The sequence below is a fragment of the Copadichromis virginalis genome, linkage group LG22 (genome assembly GCF_057382275.1).
Source record: "Copadichromis virginalis isolate Kocher_CV1m ecotype Utaka linkage group LG22, C_Virginalis_male_GT1.1, whole genome shotgun sequence".
Classification (NCBI taxonomy): Eukaryota; Metazoa; Chordata; class Actinopteri; order Cichliformes; family Cichlidae; genus Copadichromis; species Copadichromis virginalis.
In genome coordinates, this window is record NC_140638.1 from 30,398,977 (window position 1) to 30,409,825 (window position 10,849).

The 10,849-nt window shown below is 40.8% G+C and overlaps 1 protein-coding gene across 2 annotated transcripts in view; it reads left to right on the forward strand.

Annotated features, from left to right (window-relative positions):
• The window catches only part of LOC146683642 (visinin-like protein 1), a 28,626-nt gene extending 21,297 nt beyond the window's left edge, over window positions 1–7,329 (forward strand). For both annotated transcript variants that reach the window (XM_085445724.1, XM_085445723.1), the window contains exon 4: window positions 30–7,329. In XM_085445724.1, the coding sequence (XP_085301850.1) occupies window positions 30–227 (198 nt within the window). In that variant the 3' untranslated portion in view covers window positions 228–7,329. The remainder of the gene's footprint in view (window positions 1–29) is intronic.
• The last annotated feature ends 3,520 nt before the right edge of the window (window positions 7,330–10,849 follow it).

A 10,849-nucleotide genomic window follows, 5' to 3' on the forward strand; every position in this document is an offset into this window, starting at 1 on the left:
CATTATTTCCCCTTTTTTGCCCTCTGCAGGCCATCTACAAGATGGTAGGCACAGTGATCATGATGCGTATGAACGAGGACGGGCTTACCCCTCAGCAGCGTGTAGACAAGATCTTCTCCAAGATGGACAAGGACCAGAACGATGAGATCACCTTGGAAGAGTTTAAAGAGGCAGCCAAATCCGACCCTTCCATTGTCCTACTGCTGCAGTGTGACATGCAGAAGTAGACTGGGAGGGGTGGAGAAACAGAGCAAGGGTAATAGAGTTGAACTGAATTTAGAGAAGGAAGGAGGCTGAGAGAACAGTGAAGCAGGAGGAGAAAGGGAGGGATGCTGCTAGAGAGAGGAGGAGGAGAAGGAGAGAGGCAGGGAATCTTTCTTTCTCCCTTTCTCTGAGGTAGTGATGTCTGGAAATAAGCCATGTTTGGAACACGGACCCCCTGATTGATGCCATTCTTTTATCCGGGCTGCCCTGCTGTGCAGCTCTCCTGAAGCACTTCTGCTTCAGTCCAGCTGAGCGTCTTTATAAATTCAGCCCGATCTGTGGAAAGTGGAAATCCCTCCAGCTCTGTTTAGCGCAGATCAAAGAAATAAAATACAGATTTACATAGGAAATAGTCTCACTCAGATGTTCATGCTGTCAGGCTCTGTGCCTAGTGTGCGATATTACAAGGCTGCAACATAACTGAAGTATAAAGATCACATCTTTTTTTAATCTGCTTTTTTATTTGTGTAACATGTACACTGTTTTCAAGACTTACAACATGTAAATGTAAAGTAGCTTACTTCCAAATTATGTAAGCTAACTAATAATATTGACATCACTATAGATGTGTCCAAATTCATGGGCTGCATCCTCCTGAGGACCCGGCCTTCACAGTCTACGTGGGCCGGGTCCTCAGAAGGTCAGGTAGGCCGGAAGTAAACGTAAAATTGGACGGTCTAGCCTTCAGATTTGCGTCACCGCTGTCTCGGTGGAGTTTAATAAACTCAGCTGTCTGCTCCTTCCTATCTAAAATATAACAGGACACTGGTGTAAATTCTCGACCTTCTCACACTTCTGTTTAATCGGTTTTCTGTTTGACGTTTATTCAGCTGTGTGAAAACCACCCGGGGGATTAAAAAAGGTTTTTTCTTATCTAATCTAATCTAATAACGTTAATCTCAGACAAACCGATTTACTCACGAACAAATAAAACACTGAAAAAAGGCAAACAATAAAATTTTTAGGTTGTCTAAGTGACTTATATATTACGTTTAACCTGAGTAGCAAAAGACCGCGGTGATCTGAAAATGATGTGCCGGGATTTTGTCGTTCTCGGCGGCTTCAGTGACCCTCGAGTTCCCGGCTAGCTATCGAGGTGGTGGGTAACAGACGTCTCCGAAAACGTCAGAGCACTTTTGCAAACATGTGATATCCTGATAAACCGAGCAGATAGTTGAAGTTTTACACAGCTACATTCTCGCCTGAAAATATGTTAAAAGTTTATTTTGTGACCCAGAAAGAGTAATAAGATTAAAAACTTAGTACTGGCCGCCGTTGTTGAAAACTCGAATTGGCTGCTATGAATTCTGGGATATGGTGGGCCACGAAGGACACACCCGACCCATCCTTCAAATTCGGGGAAAATGTGGACGCATTGGTCAGCTGCATTCGGAGGAGTCTACGATTTTGGACAGCCTTCGTCGTGTCGCTGTGACGTAATCGGCCTACAAATGCAGCCTCAGGAGGATGCAGTCCATGAATTTGGACACGACCTCTTATAGAGTCAAGAGATGCTAGCTTAGCATAGCATATAAACTGATAACCAGGGAAACAGCTAGCCTGGTTGAGTTTTATGACCAACTCTTAGAACGAAATAGAATACAACACAAACACCATATTAGGATAACAAAAAACTAAAGTGTCTTATTTTGCTAGTGGCAATATTAGTAAGCAAGCAAACTACAGTTAACTAGCTGGGTCCCAAGCACAAATACACAACATGAATAACTTAATCTGCAGTAATGGTTAACACAGAGGTGGTTAGCTGGCTACCTAGCTTTGGTTTCCAAGTGTTACTTGTATGGATGTACAAGATGGACTTAAGGCTCTGCAAGGACATTCGAATTCTAAGTTTGCAATGATTGGAAGGATTTATTGTAGTGCATTGATTCTTAAATCAATGAACTACAAAACATCATTCCTAAGAAAAATGTACAGTTACCGCCGCTCTGGGAAGGGGGCAGGGGGGAAGCAGCGGCTTCACTCATGCGCGATTCATTTGTAGTTTGTAGCGTAGGGGTGAATATCTCCTGCTCTGACATCAGCTGAGGGGGACTGCTGCGTGAGGACTACCTGCCGCCAAAGGCGAGGTGCCCACGGCAGCACCCGCTGCTTGTTGAGAGTAAGAGCGATACGTTCTTTCACGTGGAAAAGTCGTCATAAGTCTCCAATAACACCAGAAAAAGTTGCCAGATTTGTCGCTAGTCGCTTTTTGGAAAAAAGTCGCTAAGGGGGTCTGAAAACTCGCTAAATATAGCAACAAAGTCGCTAAGTTGGCAACACTGCCCCTGAGTCTTTTTGCTATGCTATGCTAAGTGTTGCATGGCCCCAGCTTACCCTAGAGACATTAGAAGGGTATTAAATGAGCACAGTGTGAATAGTGATGCAGTACTTAGCACTTCACATCGCTCCTGTTGGGGCCATCCTGTGTGGCTTCTCTTAAGGTACTCTGACTTCCTCCCACAGTCAGTGGTTGTTCTGTGTTGGTCATAGGTGCAAATGTGAGTGTCACTGGTTGTCTGTCTCTATGTTTTTGCTCCGTAATAGTCTAACAACATGTGCAGGGTGTGCCCTAAGATAACTGGAATAGACTCTAGTCCTCCCAGTGGTTAAGAAAGTGGGTGAAAAAATTAAAATGTTGCTTTAATATCTAATTAGATCCAAGTATAAGCTCTGCCAACAGCTCAACAGCCCATGTTTAGATGATATACTCTATGGGCTGTTTTGTCTTATATTAGACCAACAAGGACCAGTTGAACATTAAGAAAGATGTAATGTGTTGCTAGAGGGAGAGAGAGTTGTGTAAATGAAAGGTACTCCGTTGTTTGTCTTTTGTGATGTCTCTACGTGTGTATATGAATTCTAGTATATGTTTGTTCAGAGTAAACACACTTCATAAAGCCAGGTCAAACCACCCTGTCTGCAGGTGTTTGTGCATGAATGTGCCGCAGCAATCATTAGTCCTTTGACAGCCAAACACACAGCCAGTTATATGGCAGTTGTAACACATTAGAGCACAGTGTCCACAAGCTTTACTCTTTAAATATGAGGCAGGGAGGTGATTTGAGTCTCAGCATGGTGAGGCATACTGATGTACTGCTCAGTGACTTGTGGCTGCGTCTAAAAGTTTTCCACATTCGATTTAAAAAATCAATATGTAATCAGAAAGGTTAACATACATTATGTTTTCATAAAAGGTTAATAATCAAGTTAAACTTAATTTTATCTTCCAGATAATATAATCAGACCTTTTTTGAGCAGGTGCTCCCTTCGTGGCCTGCTTTATAATTATTTTATGCAATAATGTCTTGACAGCTGACAGTTACATCAGCCTGCCATTTGCTACCATGTGTAGAAATATAAGATATTTTTATGGTTTCTATTAGCTCTCTGATGGCAAGGGTTTTTTACTGTCAGAAATATGCATGTGCTCTTTTTTGGTGCATATTTCTCTGTAATTATCACTCTTAATGGCTACAATCATTGTAGAAAAGAACTTCCTCTGGTATTTTTTTGTTTTTTAGAGTAAAAAAATCCCAAATCTTTGCTTACCTGTTTAATCAGGACCTTTTTGGGTCTGCTTTGATATAAATAATAGTTTGGAAACATGGGGTCAGAGCACCCTGAGAAAAACAGCTGTAAGATTCAGCTGCTCTTTCATTCATTATTTCATTAACAAATTTAATTTTAACACTGTTAGATTTTGTTAAGTCTGGTTTGTGAGCACTGTTTTGTCTAATAATGGACAGAAACTACAATATCTAGCATGTTCTGTTGGCTGTTAAAGTACCTTTAGCTTGCTTACTGTTGCTGCTACATCAGCAAGTTGCAACCCACCTCTAGCCCAACACTAGTGCCATGTCAATGTTGTGTGCTTTGTTCTGTACCAAGGGTCTTGTTGCTCCTCTCCACTAATGCGCGAGGAAGGATAGGAGATCCTGAGAAAAGAGCCCAACTGCTAAATATAAATCAGTCTATTTGGGAATAATCTTTTTTTAAAATAGTCCTGACTGAAATAAAAAAAAACATGCATCTTGATATAAAACATCCTTTTCTGAGACCAGCAATTTGAGCTGCAGGAGGAACGAGTGTAGCAGCATGGAGTCGGGATAATCAGGACGGTAATTGCAGACCTTATGACACAAACGGTATTTCTCAGAAAGGCCAAAGCTGCCTCCACGATTCACTGTTGTTTCACATTAAAAGCTGAAACAGGCATCCCCTCTCCTGCTCTCCCCCCGTTTTTGTCTTCTTCCTCTTTAAATGTCAGGGAGGAAACGCTTTGATAATAGGTGGAGGGGGGAGGAACTTTTCTGAACTCAGCTTAGATCTAAAATCAATGTGAAAGAGAGCAAAACGCTGAAGTGAATATGAATGAAAGCAGGTAGCCAGGAGGGGAATTACTGTAGATAACTCGTGTTTGCAGTGGTGCACAGACATGAGAGTGGTATCAGTCTTATTTAAATCTCAGTGAGACAATAAATGTTCCCCCATTAAAATTAAAAACTGTTATTGTCACAGTTTAACTGTGAATCAGTTTAAGTGGCTGATTCATCAGTCTTGAAATCGAGCTGCATTTATTGAAGGAAGTAAATACTACAGTGGCCTTTTTATTTGTTAAAAAAATGGTTGGAAACCAGAGGATCAAACAAAGTGCAATAGCTAAAATTACAATCTAATCAACATCACGATCCAAACAATCATTAAACCCTTGTGTCTTAAATTTTAAAATACAAAAATAATGTCTTTAAAAAAAAAAGCATGACAGCATCTTTCAATTTAGCACCTCTGAAAGCCTTTAGAAGTGTCTTGATTCTTCCAGTCACACTTTTTGCACAAAAATATTGTGTTCCTGTCCTGCCAGCCAATCAGATTACCTCCTCCTTCTCAACATCCTCCCTCCCTAAAGCTACAGAAAGAGCGTCAGTGGTGTGATACTGTAACGATAAACTTACATGTACATTATAATACGACTGTAATCGTATTTATGAATATAAACAAATATATGTAAATGTACCACTAGCTTAGACCTAATTTCATATGATGAAACAGCTACTGTGTGTGTGTGCGTGAGCGAGAGAGACAGAGAGAGTGTGTGTGAAAGAGTGAGGTTAGTATATGCAGCGTTTGCGCGAGTGCTCACGTGTTTTGTATTTGTATCATTTGTGGAAAAAGAGATGCCTCAGTCTAGTTTAACTTTGTAAAAATCACTGAGTATTATTCCCCATAATACATTTGCTTTTGTGGTCCGCTGGTATATATTCAGTATGTACTGTGCTGTCTCTAACATGGGACATGTTGTTTTGTTAACTTACAGTTGCAGTTCTACAGGTTACACTCATATGTGGAGTTCGTTGAGCAGGGGGAACCTGAAGGTGTGAGGAGAGGTGTGTGAATTGGAAGAATGATTAAGAAATATAGTCCTGTGTCACAGTGTCACCCAGTGGATGAAAATATAATGCCACACCTTACTGTACAGTCTCTGTTTATGATGTAATGAACATGCCGGAAGATCAAATGCTAAACATGGATAAAGTTGTGTTTTTCTCAAAAGAAGTGCAGAAATCTGAAATTAATGAACATGTTTCTCTCGGCTTGTGTCATTGGTTTGAGTCTGCAAAGAGGCGCCAATGTGGACTTTATTAATTAAAACAAATAAATGACATCATGTTCTTTTTTATGACAAAATGCTTTTTTATTTAAAAGTTTTCAGCATATATATATATATATATATATATATATATATATATATATATATATATATGTGTGTGTGTGTGTGTGTGTGTGTGTGTGTGTAATGAGTATATGTGGAAAAAATGGAAAAACTATAAGTGAATTTTACTTTAGCTCTCATCCCTCTCCCAGAATATAGAGATTTTTAGCTAGTTGCTAATTGCTAGTCAAGAAACAAGCTAACCTACAGAGTTTACATTCCAAATTGCAAACTTTATTAGTCATCATAGGTTAGAGATTGTAAACAATGTTGTTTAAGGGAACTTTGGAGAAGAGACTGGTGTTGTTAACCAGCTAAAGGATGTTGCTGCTGGTATTTGAGATATCTAAACATTCAAATACTAGCACTAAACTAGCTCTAAGTTTATGCTAACTGTACACTGGGTATTTGTAAATAAGTATTTCCTACAGTGTTCCCCATGGCAACTTTATTGGCGATAATACTACGTGTTAGTATTGCAATAATGAGATGTTGCAACCAACATCCAAAAAACCTGTCATTGCAACTATAAGGCTCCCGAGTGCAAATGAAACCTGCAGATTTAAGTAAACCAAATCTCAGTTTTCAACTCAGTTGTCCCATTTTTCAAAATCAAAATTGCAGTCAGAGTAAATTGAAAGCTGATACACAAAAATAATTCAAACTAGATTGTCTGTCTTCTCTGGAAGATGTTTTTGGACTTGTTTTTAAGTAAACCAGTGAAGTTAGGAACTACAGGACCGCACGGTCTATCTGCTTTGGTGCTTATTGCTTTGTTGTTTTGACTTGCTACATTATTGTCATCAGCTTGGTTAATCATCCAATTTTCTATTGACCAATATGCGGTCAAATGCTTTGATTAGAACAGATTGGCTCGCAAAGTGGCTTCACAGTGTGCTGATGTCCGCTGCTGATTAGATACCGTCCATCCTAATTAGCCCCACATCGAAGCTGGGGAGCCACTTTTACTTTCAGCCCTGAGATTTGCAGACACAAGAGGCTTTTGTTTTTGTGGTTACTTTGTCATGCAATGCCCAACTCAAAAATACGTTGAAAGCTAGCCGTGCCAAGGACAGGATTGCGTTGTGATGACTGCTGCGGTTGTAATAGGCACGTACACACCGAGCTCGTGACATGAATATAAATGCTTCATTTTGACGGAGGCTCATTTGTGCTCTTTTGTGTGATCTAATTAAATTCAACCTTTCTCTTTGATGTTCACATAAATGTCTGATTGTCCAGTTGGATAACTTTTTGCTTTTCTTTTGTTTTCAATATTGTTAGACTCCTAGAACAAAAACAATGTCATTATTTTTGTTACATAGAATAAAACACGTGGATGTTGAGAGTGACTTCTTGTTTTGGTGTTTCCTTCGGACTGCATCTTCATACATTTCAGCGTTCTCTCTCTTCCATTTTTCTCTTATGCTCACACACAACATAAGCATGAGTCACCATCTAGCAGTGATGTCACACTGCTGCAGTGATGTCACCATTCATGCTGTTCTCATGGTAACCGTGCCCAGGCCAAAGCGCAGGGATACGAGTACACAAAACACGCTACTTCACTCCACGTATTGATGCATAAGCGTGGAAATTTTAGGACTCCAAAAATTAATGTCACCTCCGGTATCCGCACACTCTCATTCACTCAGCTGGATGGCGAGGACAAATAATGGAACACGATGAAATGACTCATGAGATTTGAGCTTCGGATTGCTCTCTGTAAGACCTGGAAACACAAAAACAACACATTTTATGCGCTTGTTTTAGTGCCTGTATCTTTACAGGACTCTGTATTTGTGGAAACATATAAAGACAGAAGCCCCAGAAACCCATCACAGCGATATTATCAGCTCTCTGCTTTTGGTTCACTCCTCGGTTTAAACTCCACTTACTTGGCCCTTTTTTTTTCCATCACTCATTCCCTAGCCATCCATCACGGATCGATATAAATCTATTCTGAGCCTTGTTGCATCAGGCTTCAGCTCAGTGGAAAGCCAAACAGCCCAAATGTGCACACACACAAGCTGAGAGCAGCAGAGAAACCGTGAATCACACTGCAGCAATAGAGGTCACGGTGAAGGGGGGGTGCAGTTTGCTGAGCAGCCACCAGATGGAGCTGTGAGACAAGTCAGCTTTGAGGTCCTAACAGCATGTCGGTGACATTTTAAAAGAAAGTCCTCACAAAGACCACGCAAAGGTCATTGTTTCATTTCACATTTTCCAAAGCCAGTGGACTGGATTGGAGTCCTTCCCGGGTCGATTCTGGCCTCAAGGTCTTATGTTTGACAACCCTGAGACCGGTTAGATGGACCGGCCTGCCAAGGAACTTTCTGTCGTGTTGTGCACGGATGGCCCTGAGTGCACCGGAATGGATGAGGAGAGGAAAAAAGAGCTACTACGTCCTTTCAGCATAAATACTAGCACTGACAGAGCAACACTGGTGCTTTTTTAATATACGTATTCACAGCAAGTTGCATTATAAGTCCAGCTCACATTACAGAGTATAACTGCAACATCTGCAAGTGTTAGATAGTTTGACAGAGCATGAACATGTTGAAATATTCACACACGTATTAAACTTAAGAGTTTGGCATCAACCCTTCAACTCACTTGTCTCATTGTTAGGGTTTTCTAATATAACATGGTATTCAGCTTTATAAAAACCCTATTATGACTGTTGTGAAGAAAACTCCTTCAGCTGTTGTCCCTCCATCCTCTGTCTCCCATCAGCCATATGTCCAGTTATTCAGTTAAAGGGTGATCACTGGTCCAGGTATCACTAGAACACCGGCCACCACATGTTGACTAGTATACAGTGTTAAAGAAGGAGTAAGCAACACCGATTTCTTGGATCAAAATGTATTAATGCAAAGGTTAAATAACACTAAGGGAAAGGCTACAATAGAATGAGTTCACAAGGAGCAGATGACCATTTGGTAAGTTGAGAACTTGAAGTGGATGAGGAGGTTGAAGAGGTGACGTAATGGAGAGGGCGAGGATGAGGAGTCAGAAACAGTAGTGAGTACTGTACAGCTCTGCTCTATATCACCTATACTCCGGGTCCCTCCATACTCTCGGTCTTTCCTCTGGATGAAGCTGGAAGCTCTTATACTGGCAGCCCCACTGTTTCACTGATTTTTTTGTGCAACTTTGCATGCTTTTTCTTCTAACCCCTAACCCTAACCCTTTTTCACAGCGCATCGTGTTCTGCATTCTGATTGGCTGTAGACCATTGTCAATCACTCTCCTGCCGTGTCTCCTTACAGTACGGAAGGCATTCATCTTGTCAAATTTACATGACTCTTTCATTGCTAGCAGTGTGACTCTGAAGTGCTGTACTGTATGTTTGTAAGTTGTAAGTCCCCAACAAACACAAAAATGTCGATTAAACATTTGCACCGCCCCATCGCCTGCAGTAACACCCAAAAGGTAGAGGAAGATGCTAACCATCGCACAAAAAGTTGGACTTCTGGACATGGTAAAGGAAGGTAGAAGTTACCGTATGTTTCGGATTATAAGGCACATGAAGCGAAACAAAACAGTCAAATAAGTCAATCTTTACTCAACTCATTCTTCTTGCTTCCTCTACTTCCGTACCATTGACTGATTAATGTTGAATTCTCTCGCAGCTGCTCTATTCCCATGTTCTGGACCTACGAAGGTTTGAGTGTTTAAACAAGAGAGAAAAGTGTGAAAATGTTCATGGCTGTCTGAGAAAAGTGTATAAAGCGTGTAGTGAGGGGTTTTACAGCCTTAAAACATCTATAATAATTGTAAAAAATATCGTGGGTTATTTTTAGAGCGTAACTCCCGCGATAAACGAGGGATGACTGTAATTCATCATTGGTGACTACGGAAACCCTACCCACCTAATCTAACCCAAGGCAATGACAAGATTGCATCTACGAGGTGGGAACTCAGACTCTGACCCTGCTGCATATGCATTTCCGTTATATTTAAAGCAAGTCTTATTTTTTGTGCTTGATATTGAAATGAAGTGACAGCACCTGGGTTTAAAAAACAGTGAAACTTCTGTAAGTCACCTGTGAGGTATCATATTTGGGGGTTTCACAAATCTGGCCCTGTGTGACAAAATTTTGGTGAACTTTCTTTGTTAGTCTTTTGTGAATTCAGAAAAAAAAGTAATATTTGTTTCTAAATCCAAGTTAAAACCTGTAATACTTTGGTTGTTTTTTTGTTTTTTTGTTTTTTTACATTTAGCCTAAAACATTTATGAACTTGTAATTTTTGTGTGTGTGTAAAATACAGCAACAAACCACAGCAGCACTGAGCTCGATGCTGGGCTGTGTTATTAGGAGTACAGCCACTAATGGGCCTGAATTTTACTGAGTGTGCAACCTTGGTTTAAATGAAGGTTACATCCATTATGTGCTACCTTTAGGCTAATCTATCCCCATTCCCTTAACACCCCCTCCCTCACTGCCTCTTATACTCGCTATACCCCAGTAGTTATTGTTTAAAAAGTCGAAATCTATTTACATGTTTCTAAAAACACAGAGTTAGCTGGTGTTATAATATGATAATTCCACTTTTTTCTCTAATGATTTGTCCAGTCTTTCACCTGATTGGCCTTCACCAATCAAGTCACGTGGTTAAAAAAAAAAAAAAAAGCAGGCTGGCTCGCCACTGGATAAAATGGCTCATCACTTAGGCTATTTTTTGCTGTGTACTTACCGTGTGCCTGAGCATCCCATGAGCCTCTGGGGCAAACTGCATCGTCAACACACGAGGGACGGTGTTGTTGGCGGGGAGGGGGGTGTAGAGGAGGGGCCGCGCTGAATAAGGAAGTGGGGTTGTGATTGGTCGGCAGGAGGGGAACGAATGACACCAGGGAGCCGAGAGAGT